The sequence below is a fragment of the Monocercomonoides exilis genome (genome assembly GCF_001643675.1).
Source record: "Monocercomonoides exilis strain PA203 chromosome Unknown scaffold33-1116896, whole genome shotgun sequence".
Lineage (NCBI taxonomy): Eukaryota > Preaxostyla > Oxymonadida > Polymastigidae > Monocercomonoides > Monocercomonoides exilis.
The window spans coordinates 1,096,448-1,116,905 of NW_027150578.1; the positions used below are offsets into that span (position 1 = coordinate 1,096,448).

At 37.4% G+C, this 20,458-nt stretch overlaps 2 protein-coding genes across 2 annotated transcripts; both read left to right on the forward strand.

The window, feature by feature from the left end:
• Positions 1-2,885: 2,885 nt before the first annotated feature.
• MONOS_17843 (uncharacterized protein) lies at positions 2,886-5,095 on the forward strand (the record flags this gene model as incomplete). Its single annotated transcript, XM_067870803.1, has 8 exons — positions 2,886-2,972; positions 3,446-3,599; positions 3,690-3,777; positions 3,857-3,976; positions 4,387-4,477; positions 4,595-4,656; positions 4,808-4,911; positions 4,980-5,095. 8 exons carry the CDS (start codon positions 2,886-2,888, stop codon positions 5,093-5,095), a joined length of 822 nt encoding a protein of 273 aa, XP_067724520.1.
• A 12,499-nt stretch (positions 5,096-17,594) lies between these two features.
• On the forward strand, positions 17,595-19,982 carry MONOS_17844 (uncharacterized protein; the record flags this gene model as incomplete). Its single annotated transcript, XM_067870804.1, has 5 exons — positions 17,595-17,635; positions 18,055-18,193; positions 18,411-19,034; positions 19,528-19,652; positions 19,706-19,982. The coding sequence occupies 5 exons, from the start codon at positions 17,595-17,597 to the stop codon at positions 19,980-19,982; spliced, it is 1,206 nt and encodes a 401-aa protein (XP_067724521.1).
• Between the last annotated feature and the right edge of the window lie 476 nt (positions 19,983-20,458).

Genomic DNA, 20,458 nt, shown 5'->3' on the forward strand with positions numbered 1-20,458 from the left:
AAAAATAAATGGGAATTTGAGGGAATCCAATGTGGGAAAAAGTGAAAGGGTTTTTTTTTTGAATTACGATGTGGTCATCCATTGTGGTTTAAATGATGATAACTTTGAGTAATTTTTTTTTTTTTTGTATCTTGACTTATGATTTTTATAGTGAATAAAAATCGGAAAAAATAGGTCAAAAATGACAGAAAATGAAAAAAGTTTCTAACCCTCCCCTTTAGGAGATAAAAGAAACTACTTCAAAGAGTTCAATGAAATGACATAAATCAAATGGATCTTCATTTTTGGTTGATGTTCATTGAAAACTTTAAAGTATTTTTTGAGTCAAATTTTTAACCCCAAAAAAGTCAATTTTTTGACTTCAAGAAAAAAAGTTTCTGACTTCTGAAAAAAATTAGAAAGGGGAAAAAAATAAAGGAATAAGGAAGAAACAGGCACGTGGGGTGGGGGCCGCGCGACAAACGCGGCAAAAGGGCGGGGAGCGAAAGCGACCGAGCTTTTGCCGTGTGGAGCGTCGGCCATTGGGTGGGACTCTTACCCATCAGAAAAGGCCATTATTTTCTTTAAAAATAACACCCCCTGCGTATCACTTTTATGATATACAAATTTGAGGGTTTTCAAATTTTTGTTGAAAAAATTTGCCGCTCCCTCCCAAAAATTATTAATGAAGATAATTTATTTCTTTTTTATAAACTTTATGTGATTTTCTTCTTTTTTTTCGCGAGATGGATGAAAATCTGCGCGCAGGATTGATGTGCGCAGATTTTCATCCAGCGAGCGCTACCGGAGCAGTAGCGCGAGTGATGTGACCCTGACCTCGCGGTTAGCGAGAAAATTTTGAAAAATAAGGAAAAAAAGGGGTCATTTTCAATGGAGAAAATCGATATTTTTGTGTTTAAATGTGAAAAAAAATCAAATAATTTCTGAAAAAAAGTAATATGAAGAGATATCTCTTACGTATATTTTGATATAGTTTTTATTTAAATCTTATGAGTATATGTGGAGTTATGATCATATTTTATTTTTTTCAATTTTGTTATTTTTTAATAAAATTTTTATAAATTTTTAGAAATTGATGAAAATTGGATAGAAGATATATGATATGATAATATTAATTTAGATGATATTATTGTGAGAATATTGATAGTTGTGGTTGAATAATAATGAAAAAATAACATTCTGAAATATTAACAAAAATAAGATACTTTTTTGTTTGCTCAGAACCAACCATCAATATCAGTATTCTTATATATTATTATCATCTATATTTTATCTATTATGTTATATAAGAAAACCAATTGAATTCAACTATTCTTTAAAATGTTATAATTTTTTTAATTTTTTTCATTTTTTAAAATATTTTTTTATCTCAACAACTGACTTTTTCTTTCTATAGAAAAAATTCAACAATAATGATATTATGATATTGTATATAATATATTTTTTTGATGTTAGTCTGTCCATCAATTTTTGAGATAAAAAAATAATTTCAATTTTTTGTTAAAAACAATAAGAAAATTATTTTTTTTGTTTTTATTTATTTTCAATACATCTCAATTTTATTGTCAAATAAATAGCAATCATATAATATCTCTCTATTATTTTTATTTTTAAAGTTGAACATCATTTCATTTTTTTTATAATTTTTTTACCAAAATTTTCAATCTTTATTAATATTTTTCTTTTTATTCCATGGACAGATATATTTGAAAAAAATATTCTGTATAGGTTATGAGGGGTGGGGAATGTGTTGGTGTATAGTGAGATTGATTACAAACTGTTTTTGAAAAGTCGAATTCTTAACATAGAAAAATGGTTTTGATCAAGATCAAACTTTTTTTCAAAAAATGATATTTAATAAAGAAGTAGGAATTAGTGGTTGATGAAAAGTTACGTATAAGGGTAATATTATGAGAGGAATTGATTGGTGTAAAAATCAGAAATTAATTGATTCAAATTGTGGAATGATATGTTAAATAAAAAAATTTCAGTCAAAATTTTCTTAATTATTTTTAAAATATCTCGATAAATAAATTTTTCTAAGTCGTGAGACTTTACAGAAGTGTTAGTTGGACCATTTGTGAATTTTTGAAGTCAGGGTCAAAAATTCGAAAAATGTGAAATTTTCATTTTTTCAGATTAAGTTGAATTTAGCTCAAGTTAATCAGAAAAATTGCAAAATTGGTGAAAATCGGTTTTTATGAAAGTTGTGATCGAAACTTATGAAAACACAAAAAGTTCGGATAATTCGTGAATAGTCCGCTGAATTTTTTTCTCGGGCCAGATTGGTCTGGTTAGTGAGAAAATGTGATATGAAGATTTTGACTGAAAAAGTGGTGATCTTAGATCAACGACCGAAAAACATGAGGTCTCAGATTCCTTTGATAATTGGCAGATGGCAAGGACGTGAGCCCCTTATAAACATACTCGAATCTAAAATTTTTCTACCGAGCGGTTGTGGCAGGGCAGTACGGACAAGTTGTTCATTTTGACTGAAAAATCGAAAATAATTTTTTTTCTCGAAAATTTCAAAGTGAATATAAAATATGATTAAACACATGAATATGCGTTGTAATGTTGTATATTGGTGATTTTTGGTTGGATATGCTTATTTGTAGTTTCTGAGTTATAATCGAAGTTTTGAGTGGAAATGGTCATTTTGGAGGTAAATCGAGTATAACTCCAGAAGTTGTGGCCAGATAAATTTGATATTAATATATGATATATGCACATATAGTGCGGTAATAGCATGTATATGGGTGTTGGTGGCGGGGGTCTGGCAGGCTGTCCAGAAAAGAAATAAAAATCTCAAAGGTGACTGGGGGTGCCTGGTTGGTGAAGTCACAGAGAACGAACCAGGGGCAAGTACCTGAATCGAAACACATATGACCGGCACAGTAACCCATGCCCGGATGTGGCCAAACGGGGTTTCGATCGGCCCAGTGGTTGCTGAGAAATCCGAGCAGCTAGTTGTTTTGAGTTCAGTCATGAAAATTTACATAGAAAAGTGAGTGGGGGGTATTGACTTTGGAGAGCTGTGGAGTGTGAAGGGAGGGCAAGTGACCAGAGTCAGAGGGATATGTTGGGGTATGTTAGTGGATGTGGGATGTGGTGTAATTGCTAAGAGATTGGTCCAGCAAATATTTCTCCACACATCAGTTAGTATAATTTTTCTATGAAAATTGAATTTTTTCTATGATAATTTTTCTATGTGATTATGGCTGCCCGACCTCGAAGTGCCATCTTTTTCGAAAAACTCACAGACTCAATTTGAGTTTGACTGAAAAAGGAGTTGAGTGGAGGATATCTGTGGAAGGGCTGATGGGCCTGGCTGGCAAAGGCCACAGGGCAAGTGGCGAGTGAGGCGGGCTGTATGCTGGGCCTATGGCTGGGCAGGCCCTGTGGCTTGGCCTGGCTCTATTCCACATATACTGTATTTCCCCAGTCAGAAGAAGTGAGTGAGGGTGGTGTGTTGGAAGGGTCGTGGAGCTTTGCTGGTGAGAGCCAGAGCTCCAGAAACAAAAGTGACAGTGTGCGCACAGACTGTGGCTGCACGCTGGGCAGGGTGCTGCTGGGCGCCTCTGGATCCTTCTGGCTGGGTGGGTCAGACACTCACTTTTTTCACTGGGAAAACAGACTGGAAAACCATCTTCATTGGGGTGTATCTTTTTATCGGTCATAACTTACAGCTTGGCTGATGTGGGCAGAGCGAGCGTGTGGGCAGTGGCTACAAGGCTGGATGGTGGGAGTCTGGCTGGGCTGGCTGGCTGGGCTGTGGTGTGAGAAAAAGTGGGTGAAAAATGACTGGGCCAGCCATTGAGGTACCCCCTCTCTTTCAACGAACCTATCTCCTCAGGTGTTGGAGGGAGAGCTCCAGAAACAAAAGTGACGGTGTAGCGGGGGACCAGGACTGTGCAGTGGGCGGGGTCTGGTTTGTGGGCTGTGGGCCGGGCCGGCTGGGTGGGCTGTGCACTGGGTTTTGTTCAGTCACTTTCATTGAAAAAACCTCAAATATGGTTAAAGACCCCGGGTGCCCAGACCCGAAAATCCATCTTTTTCGAAAAACTCATAGACTCAATTATACTACACTGAGGTTTCCTCGATTTTTGTGACTTTTGATACTAGAAATGCACTACGAAAATGGGGTGTCTGAAAAACCTGCTTTGATACTAAAAAATGGGAAAATTACACTACGCCGAGGTTTTTGTGTCGTAGTGTTATAAGGATGAATTTGATACTAGATATTTGAGCTTCTAGGAAAAGTGACCCAATTACACTACACTTCGAAAACCTCGGCGTAGTGTATTTCGAGGTTTTTGATACTAGAAAATTTTGTCTATGTAATTTCTCTATGAAAAATACACTGTGGACCCCACATGTTCACAGACTCATAGCGCCTCAGGGGCAAGTCAGCGAAACTTCTCGTTGCCATAGAGGGTCTCGCTGCACACTCGCTCTGCACAATGGTCGCAACCTGGTATCCATCCTATGTGATGCCCTGAAGTTACACACCAAATACTCATATCTTTCCTATCAAAAACCCTTTCTCAATGATATTTTATGCTATGGACCCTGTATATTCCATGAGTCATAGGGAATTACCTTTAAGAGCTGGAAAGTTCTAGATGCCATAGGGCAAGTGGCTATGCTCTTCGAGTATCCAATGGTAGTAATATCTTTGCCCTCGGTCCATATGCCTTTTCACTATACTCAATATACTGACATTCATATATGATTTTTTCACTTTTTTGATAGGGGACCCCTTATGTTCCCGCTCTCATATCTTTTAATCGGTCATAACTTACAGACATGCCAATGATGGTGTGGGGTGGGCATGTCCTGCGGGTACAATGTGGCACACATTCGGCTGGTGGGCTGTGGCTCGGCCAAGGGCAGTGCCAGAAAAAGTGAGTATTTTCCATTGACTTTTCCAGTGACTTGGACCCCCCTCATTGGCTGGCCTGTAGCGAATCACACAGGAATCTGGGAAAGTTCTCGATGCCATAGGGAAACTCGCTCCACACTTGCTCTATCCATTGGTGCTATCGCCATTGACACTGCTCAACTTCCCTTATATCTATGGTCGATATACTAGTATCCTTCCTATGAAAAACTCCTTTTCAATGAAATTTTATACAAGGACCCTCTTATGTTTGTTGGTTCATAGCTCCACAGGGATAAGAGCTGGAAAGTTATAAATGTTATAGAGGGTCTAGCTGCACACTGTGCCTAGCCAATGGCAGTATTCCCATCTGGCTCCTATGTCATCCCTTGCCACCACACTCAATATACTACTATCTTTCCTATCAAAAATACACTGACAAAATATTGATTGGTACCCTTTATGTACCAACCCTTGTACAACCTCAGGCTTGAGAGTGCGAGACTCGAAAATGTTATAGAGGGTCTAGCTATTCTCTCCCTCTATCCAATGGTAGTGGTAGGATAACAACCTCTCTATTGGCCTTGGAGCCATAGGCAAAATACATGAACTTTTCATAGAAAAAGTGACTGACCTCCCCTGCGTTCCCACTTTCATATCTTTTTATTGGTCATAACTTACAGGCTAGCTGATATCACTGCAATGTGCCTACACACTGTGCCCACAATATGGCACACATCCAGTGTCTATGCCCTGCCTGTGTATTCCACTACAGCCATTATACTAACTTTTCATAGGGAAAGTTGACTCAGACCCCCTTATGTTCCAGCCCTTGTAGCTTGCCAGGCTTAAGAGCTGGAAGGCTGGAACAAAAAACCAGATGAAAGGCAGTGAGGGCATACACAAGGTGGTGTGGTAGTGGCAAGGCTTTGGTGTGTCCCCATCCCAAGAAACACTATGGAAGGATACTAAAAATTTTAACCTTGTTTGAACCTAGTATCATTTTTGGGCATTTTCACTACGCCGAGGTTTTCGCGGCGTAGTGTATTTGGGGCACTTTTGATACTAGCCGACATTTTCTAGTATCACAATACTCTTTATTACACTACGCCGAGGTTTTGGTGGCGTAGTGTAATTTTGAGATTTTTTAGTATCAAAGCAGGTTTTTCGATGACCTCGTTTTTGTAGTGTAATTGTAGTATGAAAAACGGAAAAAAACGCGAAAACCTGGGCGTAGTGTAATTGAGTGTATGAGTTTTTTGGAAAAGATGGTGTTTGTTGTGCGGGCTGTCGGGGATTTTTACGGAAGTATACTTAGGGGGACACCCCCCGAAAAAATTTTTTTTCTGACTTCATTTTTTTTCGACAAAAGTTGTCTGGTGAGGATAGTCTGAGCCAGGGCTTATGTGATATGGGGCTAGTATAGAAGTGTGACTTGTATATGAAACTCCATAGGGAAAAAAGTGGATTTTGAATGAAAAATTTATGTAGGGGGCTGTCTATTAGACTGAGGGATTGTGTAATAGTGGTCTATTGTATATATATGTATATAGTATTATGTCATATGTATAGCAAATAGGTGAGTAGGCTTGTATGTTAAGGAAGATAGTATATGGTATTTGAATGGGAATAATATGTATATGTCTCTTTGAATGAAATACCTTGCATGATTATACAGAAACTCACTGAGTGTGAAGTATAAATGAAGGTGGTTCAAAAAGGGTGGGTTTGTTGGGTCTGATAAGAATGAAAAGCAACATGTGATTGTATATAAGGGCTAAGCAATACATGTTTTATGAAAACATCTTCTGGTAGCAATGGCTGATCAGATGGGTCGAATAATAAAGTGAGTTGTTTGAATCTTTGAGTCTGATATGAAAGTGTCAGATGAAGAGATTTGGATGACTCTAATAAAATCGATGTGTCTGAGAAGTTGTTGTGAGAGAGTGCTATGCTAGTAGTGAATGTGTGTTGTGAGGCAGTATAGTATATGGTTATGTGGGGTGAAGTAGTTTGAGTTGGAACATAATGAATCCATCTTGGAGAACTGTCTGATTTTAGAAAAGCAATAATGTGGGGATGTGTGTGAAAGTGTTGGGGTGTTTTGTACTTGGAAATACATGTATGTTGACTTGTTTGAATATTGTAGAAAAGAGTACTTCATGAAGTCGAGACCTTGTCTATATGTATGGTGTGGTCGATATGTATATGTGTATATCATTGATTGAGTTCAGATGGATTGTTATTGCACAATGGAGTTTGGTTGGCTAATATGTGGGGGTTGGGTTTGACTATCGAGAGATAGAATGTGACAATGATGAAATCAAAATGAACAAATGTTTTATTGTTTGTTTGTTTGAAGACATAAATGTCATGTTTCTATTTGTTGAAAGTATTTGAACTGTTACAATTATTTGCCACTTTTTTTACAAGGTGAAAATATAATTGTAAGTTGCGAATGAAAAATCATATTGTAATGATCTATCAGAGCTTTTTTATATTATCTGTTTTGATGATGAGAAAAGTGTTTTGATATTGAGATTACATTGTGATAATACAAATATTAATGATTATGATTGGATGACTTAATAACTATAAAATCAGTTATTAAGTTGATCTGAAAGAAAATAATGTGTTAATATTTGAGAAGGGAAAATATTGTGTCTATTCTTAAAATATCATCAACATGTTTGTGAATGGTGATGTTTTAATAATTATGACTAAAATACTATATTATGTTGTCTTTAACAAAACAATATGATATATATTATTTTATATTAGAAAAAAGCATAAGTTGAATGAACAATTTGACAGATGTTTTTTTTTCTATATATAAATGTATCTGGTCGATTCTGCCAGTAGTCATATGCTTGTCTCAAAGATTAAGCCATGCATGTGTCAGTATAAATAACTTGTATTTATGAAACTGCGAATGGCTCATTACAACAGTTATAATTTATTTGACAATGACAATGTTATATTTTTGATAGAAATATAATTTACTACATGGATAGCCGTAGTAATTCTAGAGCTAATACATGCGAGAATTCATTTTTCTTTTTGTTTTTCGGAATGGAAAGAAGGGTGGGTTTGAAAAAGATCCGACTAGGTGTTTTCAGCAATGAGAAAACCTTGGGGAAGGATTGTATTTATTAGATCGAAAACCATTAGGAATAGTTTAAATGTTTGATTCTATATGGATCAAAAACTTATTTCGGCACAGGCGGATGGTGTTCTTTCGGGGATATTAATTACCTGTGTCCATTGAGAAAGATAATGGTGATTCATGATAAATGTCGAATTGCCAGGGTGGGTTAAGAGCCCATCGTCTTGGCAATGTGTCATTGAAATTTCTGACCTATCAACTGATGATGGTAGGATAGAGGCCTACCATGGTATTGACGGGTAACGGAGAATTAGGGTTCGATTCCGGAGAGGGAGCCTGAGAGATGGCTACCACTTCCAAGGAAGGCAGCAGGCGCGCAAATTACCCAATCCCAATCAATGACGTATATGGGGAGGTAGTGACAAAAAATAACAAAGCGGGGTATCTAATGGTATTCTGCTATTGGAATGGTTTCAATGTAAATGCTTGAAAGAGAAACAATTAGAGGGCAAGTCTGGTGCCAGCAGCCGCGGTAATTCCAGCTCTAATAGTGTATACTAAAATTGCTGCAGTTAAAAAGCTCGTAGTTGGATTTTGGAGTTTTTAATTGTTCGAGGGGGCGAGATGTTTCTCTATACTTAGTCCTGCTTCATTTTTCTTTTTAAGTTAGCTTTCGGGTTGATTTAATTTGGAAGTGAAGTGATTGGAGGGTATTAATGAGGGGATATTTGAAAATCATGGTATTGTTTTTAATCTTGCATCAAGATTTATTTCTTGTTGTTTGATTGACTCAATATCTTTCAAGTATCTTATGCTTGCCTTGAATTTGAATAACCTCGAATCCCTTTTTGGAGAAGTCTTTGGGCTTTTTCAAAAAAGGGGTAAATGTTTTCGAAATTATTAATATATCACTTAAATGTTGATTTATATTAATCGTTTCTCTTTGTCAAAGAAGAGGAAAATTTCGGAGAGTTTACTTTGAAGAAAATGGAGTGTTCAAAGCAGGCGTTTTTTTTGTAATGAAAGAAATTCGCTACTGAACACATTAGCATGGAATAATAAAATAAGACACCTGATGTGTTTTAAATTTGATAATGAAAAAAAATAAGGAAACTTATTTTGTTTTTGTTATCAAACACATTCGAGTGTTAAACAATAAGAAGATTGAACTTGTTCTTTTTTCTTGTTGTTTATCGATTTGAGTTTTATTGGTTTTTGAAACAGGTGTAATGATTAAGAGGGACAGTTGGGGGTATCTGTATTGCATAGTCAGAGGTGGAATTCTTGGATTTATGCAAGACAAACAAGTGCGAAAGCATTTACCAAGGATGTTTTCATTAATCAAGAACGAAAGTTAGGGGATCGAAGGCGATCAGAAACCGCTCTAGTCTTAACTATAAACGATGCCAACTAGGGATTGGAGGGAATTTATTTTTTTAATTCGCTTTTCCAATTTCTATCTTTCGGGATAGGTGGAATTTATCACTAGAAATAGTGAAGTGAGTTTGCTTTTAAAATTATAACAAAAAAATGAAAGAGGTAACTTTTGTTATTGTCGTTTGTTTTTTTGTTTTTAAGCCCCATCAGCACCTTTAGAGAAATCGATTAAGTCTCTGGGTTCTGGGGGGAGTATGGTCGCAAGTCTGAAACTTAAAGAAATTGACGGAAGGGCACCACCAGGTGTGGAGCCTGCGGCTTAATTTGACTCAACACGGGGAAACTTACCAGGTCCAGACACGGGAAGGATTGACAGATTGATAGTTCTTTCTTGATTCCGTGGGTGGTGGTGCATGGTCGTTCTTAGTTGGTGGAGTGATTTGTCTGGTTAATTCCGATAACGAACGAGACCTCAACCTGCTAAATAGGGTGATAATTTTGAAAAGTGTCTGTAAGGTGGCTTTGCGATTTTTTTCTCAGCCGTTCTCTCTCGGGAGGATTGCTGAGAAAGTCGGGAAGTTGTCTGAGATCTTTTAATGGTTAATATTGAAATATATATTTTGAGATAGCTCATTAAGCTTTCAGGATGGATTTGTTTTGAGCAGTTTCGGCTGTTTGGAAGAAGTTTGTTTTGGAAGTGAGTTATTGAAATTATCATTAAAATATTTCGATATGGATTGTAATTCTCTTTTAGTTATCAATTTCATCATGGCTCTTCACGGGGTTGTGGTGGAAGGCTAAAGGGGCTCTGGATCTATATTCGAACCTACTTAGAGGGACTACCATGGTTGCACATGGGGGAAGCATGAGGCAATAACAGGTCTGTGATGCCCTTAGATGTTCTGGGCCGCACGCGCGCTACACTGATAAAGTCAACAAGTTGTTTTTGGGTGTGTTAAATAAAAAAAATAGTGTTTTTTGTTTCAGGGCTTCTTTATGGGGCTTTGAAAGGGGGATGCTATTTTTTAACACATGCAATTCCCTTATCCGAAAGGATTGGGTAATCTTTTGAAACTTTATCGTGATGGGGATTGATCTTTGTAATTTTGGATCATGAACGAGGAATACCTAGTAAGTGCAATTCATCAGATTGCGCTGATTACGTCCCTGCCCTTTGTACACACCGCCCGTCGCTCCTACCGATTGAATGATCAGATGAAATGTCTGGATTGTTGGATCTTGTGAGGGTTTCGATTCTCTAGGATTTAATTAGAAGGACAGTAAATCTTATTATTTAGAGGAAGGAGAAGTCGTAACAAGGTTTCCGTAGGTGAACCTGCGGAAGGATCATTAACGTTTATATTTAACAATTAAAACAATTTGATAAATTTAAAAATAATAAAGAGGTTAATAATGATTATGAACGATATTATTACAAATAGAAAGTTTTTTTAATAATAGAAAAATCAAAAAAACTTTTGGCAGTGGATATCTTGGCTCTTGTATCGATGAAGAACGCAGCAAAGCGCGATAGCTAATGCGAATCGCAGAAATCTACGAGTCATCAAAATTTTGAACGCATATTGCGGTTTCTCAGTTATTTCTATAATTGAGGGACCATGCTTGTTTCAGAATTGGTTATAAATTTATTATAAATCTATTTAAATCAAAATAGATTTGTTTTATATTATTTGAGATTAAATTTTCTATTATGAAAATATAATCTTTAATTATTATTAATAATAATAATTTCTTTTTCAAATAGAAATTTTAATATTAAAATAATATTGAAATATTAATATAAATTTTAATATTAAATGAATGATGAGAAAGAATATTTTAATAATTATGATTATCAATCTGAAATATCAAGCAAGATTACCCGCTGAACTGAAGCATCTTAATAAGCGGAGGAAAAGAAACTAACGAGGATTCCTTTAGTACCTGCGAGGGAAGAAGGAAAAGCCCAAAGTTAAAATCTTATTATGAGTTAGTTGAGAAGAAAGGCAACTTTTGACTTGGCTAACAATTGATAGAAAGTAATAAGAGTTGTACTTTAAAGATGTAATTTCTCTTGGGGGTTAAACTCTGAGAGATTAATGTCAGTGACGGGAATATGATTTAGAGATCAAAATTTCTATTTTTGTTTTTGGAAAGGAATGCCGGAGAGGGTAATAGCCCCGTTTATATAGTAAAAAGTAGATCTCGATTCCTACTGAAGGAAGATGTGGCAGGGTCAAACTTGTCATGGCTTTTTTTGGTTTAAATGTCACGGTTGGACATTACAATCATAGAGTCGGGTTGTTTGAGATTGCAACCCTAATTGGGTGGTAAGCTTCATCCAAGGCTAAATATTGACAAGAGACCGATAGCGAACAAGTACCGTGAGGGAAAGATGAAAAGAACTTTGAAAAGAGAATGAAAGTAGTGCTTGAAACTGCCAAAAGGACAAGCGATATAAAATTTAGAAAGTGCAGAGATGTTTTTTATTAATATAATTAAATTATTTTCTTATGGACATGGAATACTAGAGGGTTGGTGTATTGTGGCCTGAGTGACTTGTAAGCTTAACTGTAAAGTCGGGGGATACATATGAATAGTAATTTATAATTGTTATTGATATCTGATATAAACCCGTGCTTATAAGGATATAAAAGAAAGGTGTAATAGCCGAACCACTTTGCTCAGGATAGCATCATTTCCCTTCTCTTCATGAGGTTTCTTAAACTTTATGGATGAATGTTAAACATAAGAATGCGGTCAATGGTATTCTATAGTTTTGATAATAACCGAAATCCACATAGGAGGAAAGGTGGGAATAGACATTATTGAATATTGTCAGGTTTTTTATTAAACTTGATGATTTCCTATTCTGTTATAATCCTGAAGCAAGACTTACCTATTGGATTCGATACAGGGATAGAATACTTTGTAATAAGTATCTGAGAATATGGATTGGTTAAAGATATCAGATACGGGATGGAAATATCGAGAATACCAGAGTTTACATATATTAGTTCTGGGATGATATTTTTCAATTTATTCCAAATTTTTTAATTAAATCAGATAAGTTGAAGAAGAAACTTGTTTTCTTTTTCTTCATATTTGGTTTTTTAAAAGATTTGTTTCAATTGGTTAAGCCTGGCTTGATTATATTGAATTGAGAATAAATGGTAATATTGTCTTATTTATTAGTGAACTAATTGATCTTAAATATGGCGATTCTAATATCGATTTCCTATTCCAAATAAGAAGAATTGACTTTGTTGATGCGCTTTATATCGCCCCGTCTTGAAACACGGACCAAGGAGTCTATCAGATATGCGAGTATTCGGGTGGATAAAACCCAGGGATGCGTAATGAAAGTGAAGGGGATTATTTGGAAAGCCCTTAAATGTGAAGGGGTTATTCGCCGAGAGGGTAAATCCTTTTGGTGGAGATCCTGGCAACATTGACCAACCATAAAGTTTTTGTTAAAAGGTAGTTTTTTTGGGTAAAACCAGGCTGCTTTTCTTATGGTTTGAGTTATAGCATATCTGCTAGGACCCGAAAGATGGTGAACTATGCCTGAATTAGGGTGAAGTCAGAGGAAACTCTGATGGAAGCTCGTAGCGATACTGACGTGCAACTCGTTCGTCAAATTTGGGTATAGGGGCGAAAGACTCATCGAACCATCTAGTAGCTGGTTCCCTCCGAAGTTTCCCCCCGGATAGCAGGAGCTTATAATGAAAGAATGTTTTGTCAGGTAAAGCGAATGATTAGAGGTCTTGGAGAAATAATTTCTTCAACCTATTCTCAAACTCTAAATTGGCAAGGTAATCTTTTAGTGTTCTATTGATGAAGCTGGTAAGAAGGCTTGTAGAATGCTATTTTAAGGAGTCTGGACGTGCTGATTGTTTTGGTTTGCATTTTAAGAAAACCCTAAACATCCGTAGGACTCCGGTAGTCTTTATAAGGATTTGTTTTCTACTACTCGAAAAAGTTGTTTGAAAATGTTTTAGATAAACTTTGATTAACTAATAAAAAGAAAACCCATATTTATTGAGAAAAATAATAAGCTCTTAGTGGGCCATTTTTGGTAAGCAGAACTGGCGATGCGGGATGAACCGAACGTCATGTTAAAGTGCCTAAATATATGCTCATATAGATACCAGAAAAGGTGTCAATTCATTTTGACAGCAGGACGGTGGCCATGGAAGTTGGTATCCGCTAAGGAGTGTGTAACAACTCACCTGCCGAATGAATTGGCCCTGAAAATGGATGGCGCTGGAGCATATGTAATAGCGATGATACTTATACATGACTAAGCTATGATAGGGAAGTTATAGCTTATGTAGGAGGGCGTGTCGATCAAAAAGGAATAAAAAGGTATTTTGGGGTGATAGGGAAATTTATTTTTCTATTGTTCTGGATATTTTTTTAATAAGTTTTGAAGTTTGTATGTGAATACAAATGGAACGGTCGATAGTGCTGATCTTGGTGGTAGTAGCAAATATTCAAATGGGAGGACCTTCCCAAATGGGGTAATACTTTGAAGACTGAAGTGAAGAAAGGTTCCATGTGAATCTCATTGAGACATGGGTTAGTCGATCCTAAGGTATCGGTTAAATACCGTTTGTTTTCTAAAAATATTCTTAACAAATCGCAAGATTTTTGTTAAGTGTGATATATTTATAGAAATCGAAAGGGAAATAGGTTAATATTCCTATACCGAAATAATAAAGAAAAATTTGGTTTCAAGACTTGTAACAGAGTTTTGGAATAACACTAAAAAATGTGTGGAGAACAAAAGCGGTAACGCAAAGAAGCCTGAACTCATCGGTAAACATCCCGGGAAGAGTTTTCTTTTCTTCTTAACGACTGATGAAGCTATATAATTAATTTATAAGTTATAAGTTACTTGCTATAGCGGTGACCATGAAAACGATTTATTCGGAGAAGTGGTTACCCAGTCGGAAGAGCCCCTCAACTAAATAAAAATGCAGTTTAGAGAAACCCTCGGAAGAGGGTACCTTTTTAACTGTATTTGAGGTCTTGTATTTCATTATACAGGGATGCAAGTATTATTTGGTCTGGTGCATGTTTAACGATCCATGAAACTTCAGGGGACTGATATTATTTTTTAAGAATTTGATTTTCACACTCGGTCGTACTAATAACCGCAACAGGTCTTCTAGGTGAGTAGCCTCTAGTCAATTAGAAAAAAGTAGGTAAGGGAATTCGGCAAAATAGATCCGTAACCTTGGGAAAAGGATTGGCTCTAAGGGTTGAGCCGTTGGGTTCTGGTAATATAAAAGGGGGGAGAAAATGGGGCAACTTGTTTTCTTTTTCTTTTTTGGTTGGGTTTATTGAATGTAATATGGAAAGAGGATTTCTTTGAGATGATTTTGATTTGGGGGTCAAACTCTAAGTTGAAGTTGTTTTGGAAGGGTCAGTTCTGCTATATGAAAAGATAGATTTCGACTTTACCAGAAGTGAAGGATTTGTCAGTTGTGATTGAAGTTTTCGGAACACACAAAAAACGGAATGGCTTGTGACATGGGGATTGGAATGGCTTATAATTGGCTGGTTGGATAAAGGAAGGAGACTTGTCTTTTTTCTTTGTCTGATTCGGATTCTTTTATAAGGGTTTCAGTTTTTGTGTTGCTTGATTATAACAGTTGCCGTTTCTTTGATCTGGATATCCTTTATTTAATCGAAAGATTGTCCCAATATTTATAGCTAGATTACAGTTGGGGTGGGAACATGCCGACTGATAATATTATATGCTATGGCTTTTATTTAAAATAACAACCGACTTAGAACTGGAACGGACAAGGGGAATCCGACTGTTTAATTAAAACACAGCAATGTGATGGCTGGAAAACGGTGTTAACACATTGTGATTTCTGCCCAGTGCTCTGAATGTCAAAGTGAAGAAATTCAATCAAGCGCGGGTAAACGGCGGGAGTAACTATGACTCTCAACTAATAATATATAAAAGGGAGGCAAAAGTGAGATATCTTTCAATGGAAGAAGGGTATTTTGACTCACTAGTCGACTGATAAGCTAAATAAATTAAGCTGTGGGTATTTTATCAGCGGCGACACAACCTGGTACGGGGAAGGCTTCCAAATATAATAATGGAAGAGTTATCTTTTGTTATTATATATAAGTTAATCCCGTGGCGAATCTGACAAGTGTGAATTTGTTAAGATCGTCGTAGAGCACGGTAAGGTGTGGGTCTCTCTTTGATGATCAAAGGAGGCTTAAGGGACGTGCCATTCCACACGATGGTTAAAGTGTGCAATGTTTTGAATAGCTCCCACAGAGCGAAGCAACATTGGGCAACAAAGGAATGAGTAAAATCAATCATTTGTTGTTGATTAAAATGCTTAAGGTAGCCAAATGCCTCGTCGGTTAATTTCCGACGCGCATGAATGGATTAACGAGATTCCCACTGTCCCTATCTACTATCTAGCGAACCCACAGCCAAGGGAACGGGCTTGGAAAAATCAGCGGGGAAAGAAGACCCTGTTGAGCTTGACTCTAGTCAGAATCTGTGAAATGATTTAGGAGATGTAGAATAAGCGGGAGATTAAAGAGTTAACGGGAGAAGGGATGATGGGTTTTTGATGTTGGGGCAACTCAATGTTGAAAGCTTGTTGTTTCTTTTCTTTTCTTTTTCGACCTTGAAATACCGCTGCTTTTATTATTATTTTACTTATTTGATTAAGGAGAGATACGGTTTGATCTAAAAATATGGCTGTTGGGAATGTTATTAGGGTTAGGGTTAGCGCAGACCGGTAGTCATAAACGAGATTTATTTTATAAAATGTCGGTTATAATAAATCCGTAACCTATTTTTTCTGATATTTAAAAATATTTAATGAAAGATGATGTAAAAAACATCATGTTCGGTGCATGAAAAGCAATATTTTCAACAAAATTGATCGAAAAATTAATCAATGTTATGTTAAATCATGAGTCATCTGTATGACTATCACATTTGATTGTTCATTTTATAATAAACTCAAAGATAAAAACGAATTGTTCCATAAATCTGTTGAAATAAATAGAATAAAACATTTCAATTATTCAAAAAAAGCTCATTAATCAAATATGTGTATGAGAAATTATTTTTGAAAAATAAAATATGTTTTAAATGGAAAACAAAAACAAAAAACAATAAGAATCATTTTTCGACATATGTCCAAGATATTTTTCGAAATTTGAATTTTTATGAAAAACAAAAAATTCACATTATATTATTTGCATCGTGTAGTAATTTGATACATGTATTTACAAAAATGATAAAAAAATGATTTGACTCATAAATTCAACATGTAGAAAAATTTTGACTTTTCAAAAAAAAACTTTCCCATTTTTTAAATGAATAAACAATAAACAATATAACTTTTTAAATATAATAATAAAATGAACATATAATACTTGATTGAGAAGAACAAGTCAATAAACTTATTTTTGAGAAACTCAGAAAATTAAAATAGAAAATTCATCAATATTTGTTAAAATTTATCTTTGAATTATTTGTTTGTTTCATTTGAATGATTAAAGTTTGAATTCAAAATAAGAAACAAAATGTTTGGATAATGAAAAGAAAGAATAAATTAATAAAAAAACAAAAAAGAAATAATAAAACAAAGAAAAAAAGGAAATATTAAGACAAATTTTCTTTTTTTCTTTATTCTTAATGTTTCTCCATCTGTCATAACAATCTCCTGCAGTTCTATTTTCAAGAAATTTGCTTATTTCAATCCACTTTTCTCCCTTATTTTTGTGTTCTTTCAAAATATCATCTTCTTCTTTTGTCCATATTCTTCTTTTTCTTTTTCCGTTTTTATCTTTTTCTCTTTTCTCAAATTTCATTTTCGTCTCACTTTCATTTTTTAGTTGAATATTTCTTGTTTTCACTTCTTTCTCGACAATATTCCTCTCTTTCATAAAACTCCAAAACATCTCAACCATCTCATTCAATTTTGACTGATCCAATTTCAGAATAAACAACAAATCTTTCCTCGCGATTTCACTCCTCATATTAGATTTTATTTGAAAGTGTGAACTTGATTTACTCTTCTCCAATAGTGGAAGATATTTTAATTTCGCTTTCTCCTCCAAAACTGGCTCTTCTTCTGAGTATTGAGAGAGAGCTCTATGAAACAAGTATCTACACGTATCCGTTGAATTGCGCTTTCCATCTCTTTCCTTTTTCAGCTTGTTCAAAATTTGATGATAGAAATTTACGAAAATAATGTCATCATTCCAACTAGGTTAGGTTAGGGTTAGGTTAGGGTTAGGGTTAGGGTTAGGGTTAGGGTTAGGGTTAGGGTTAGGGTTAGGTTAGGGTTAGGGTTAGGTTAGGGTTAGGTTAGGGTTAGGGTTAGGGTTAGGGTTAGGGTTAGGGTTAGGTTAGGGTTAGGGTTAGGGTTAGGGTTAGGGTTAGGGTTAGGGTTAGGGTTAGGGTTAGGGTTAGGGTTAGGGTTAGGGTTAGGTTAGGGTTAGGGTTAGGGTTAGGGTTAGGGTTAGGTTAGGTTAGGGTTAGGGTTAGGGTTAGGTTAGGGTTAGGGTTAGGGTTAGGGTTAGGGTTAGGTTAGGGTTAGGGTTAGGGTTAGGGTTAGGGTTAGGGTTAGGGTTAGGGTTAGGGTTAGGGTTAGGGTTAGGGTTAGGTTAGGGTTAGGGTTAGGGTTAGGGTTAGGGTTAGGGTTAGGGTTAGGGTTAGGGTTAGGGTTAGGGTTAGGGTTAGGGTTAGGGTTAGGGTTAGGGTTAGGGTTAGGGTTAGGGTTAGGGTTAGGGTTAGGGTTAGGGTTAGGGTTAGGGTTAGGGTTAGGGTTAGGTTAGGGTTAGGGTTAGGGTTAGGGTTAGGGTTAGGGTTAGGGTTAGGGTTAGGGTTAGGGTTAGGTTAGGGTTAGGGTTAGGGTTAGGGTTAGGGTTAGGTTAGGGTTAGGGTTAGGGTTAGGGTTAGGGTTAGGGTTAGGGTTAGGGTTAGGTTAGGGTTAGGGTTAGGGTTAGGGTTAGGGTTAGGGTTAGGGTTAGGGTTAGGGTTAGGTTAGGGTTAGGGTTAGGGTTAGGGTTAGGGTTAGGGTTAGGGTTAGGGTTAGGGTTAGGGTTAGGTTAGGGGTTAGGGTTAGGGTTAGGGTTAGGGTTAGGGTTAGGGTTAGGGTTAGGGTTAGGGTTAGGGTTAGGGTTAGGGTTAGGGTTAGGGTTAGGGTTAGGGTTAGGGTTAGGGTTAGGGTTAGGGTTAGGGTTAGGGTTAGGGTTAGGGTTAGGGTTAGGGTTAGGGTTAGGGTTAGGGTTAGGGTTAGGGTTAGGGTTAGGGTTAGGGTTAGGGTTAGGGTTAGGGTTAGGGTTAGGGTTAGGGTTAGGGTTAGGGTTAGGGTTAGGGTTAGGGTTAGGGTTAGGGTTAGGGTTAGGGTTAGGGTTAGGGTTAGGGTTAGGGTTAGGGTTAGGGTTAGGGTTAGGGTTAGGGTTAGGGTTAGGGTTAGGGTTAGGGTTAGGGTTAGGGTTAGGGTTAGGGTTAGGGTTAGGTTAGGGTTAGGGTTAGGGTTAGGGTTAGGGTTAGGGTTAGGGTTAGGGTTAGGGGTTAGGGTTAGGGTTAGGGTTAGGGTTAGGGTTAGGGTTAGGGTTAGGGTTAGGGTTAGGGTTAGGGTTAGGGTTAGGGTTAGGGTTAGGGTTAGGTTAGGGTTAGGGTTAGGGTTAGGGTTAGGGTTAGGGTTAGGGTTAGGGTTAGGGTTAGGGTTAGGGTTAGGGTTAGGGTTAGGGTTAGGTTAGGGTTAGGGTTAGGGTTAGGGTTAGGGTTAGGGTTAGGGTTAGGTTAGGGTTAGGGTTAGGGTTAGGGTTAGGGTTAGGGTTAGGGTTAGGGTTAGGGTTAGGGTTAGGGTTAGGTTAGGGTTAGGGTTAGGGTTAGGGTTAGGGTTAGGGTTAGGGTTAGGGTTAGGGTTAGGTTAGGGTTAGGGTTAGGGTTAGGGGTTAGGGTTAGGGTTAGGGTTAGGGTTAGGGTTAGGTTAGGGTTAGGGTTAGGGTTAGGGTTAGGTTAGGGTTAGGGTTAGGTTAGGGTTAGGGTTAGGGTTAGGGTTAGGGTTAGGGTTAGGGTTAGGGTTAGGTTAGGGTTAGGGTTAGGGTTAGGGTTAGGGTTAGGGTTAGGGTTAGGTTAGGTTAGGGTTAGGTTAGGGTTAGGGTTAGGGTTAGGGTTAGGGTTAGGGTTAGGGTTAGGGTTAGGGTTAGGGTTAGGGTTAGGGTTAGGGTTAGGGTTAGGGTTAGGGTTAGGGTTAGGGTTAGGGTTAGGGTTAGGTTAGGGTTAGGGTTAGGGTTAGGGTTAGGGTTAGGGTTAGGGTTAGGGTTAGGGTTAGGGTTAGGGTTAGGGTTAGGGTTAGGGTTAGGGTTAGGGTTAGGGTTAGGGTTAGGGTTAGGGTTAGGGTTGGGGTTAGGGTTAGGGTTAGGGTTAGGGTTAGGGTTAGGGTTAGGGTTAGGGTTAGGGTTAGGGTTAGGGTTAGGGTTAGGGTTAGGGTTAGGGTTAGGGTTAGGGTTAGGGTTAGGGTTAGGGTTAGGGTTAGGGTTAGGGTTAGGGTTAGGGTTAGGGTTAGGGTTAGGGTTAGGGTTAGGGTTAGGGTTAGGGGTTAGGGGTTAGGGTTAGGGTTAGGGTTAGGGTTAGGGTTAGGGTTAGGGTTAGGGTTAGGGTTAGGGTTAGGGTTAGGGTTAGGGTTAGGGTTAGGGTTAGGGTTAGGGTTAGGGTTAGGGTTAGGGTTAGGGTTAGGGGTTAGGGTTAGGGGTTAGGGTTAGGGGTTAGGGGTTAGGGTTAGGGTTAGGGTTAGGGTTAGGGTTAGGGTTAGGTTAGGGTTAGGGTTAGGGTTAGGGTTAGGGTTAGGGTTAGGGTTAGGGAGTTTAGGGTTAGGGTTAGGTTAGGGTTAGGAGTTAGGGTTAGGGTTAGGTTAGGAGTTAGGGTTAGGGTTAGGAGTTAGGAGGTTAGGTTAGGGTTAGGGTTAGGGTTAGGGTTAGGGTTAGGGTTAGGAGGGTTAGGGTTAGGGTTAGGGTTAGGGTTAGGGTTAGGGTTAGGGTTAGGGTTAGGGTTAGGGTTAGGGGTTAGGGTTAGGGTTGGG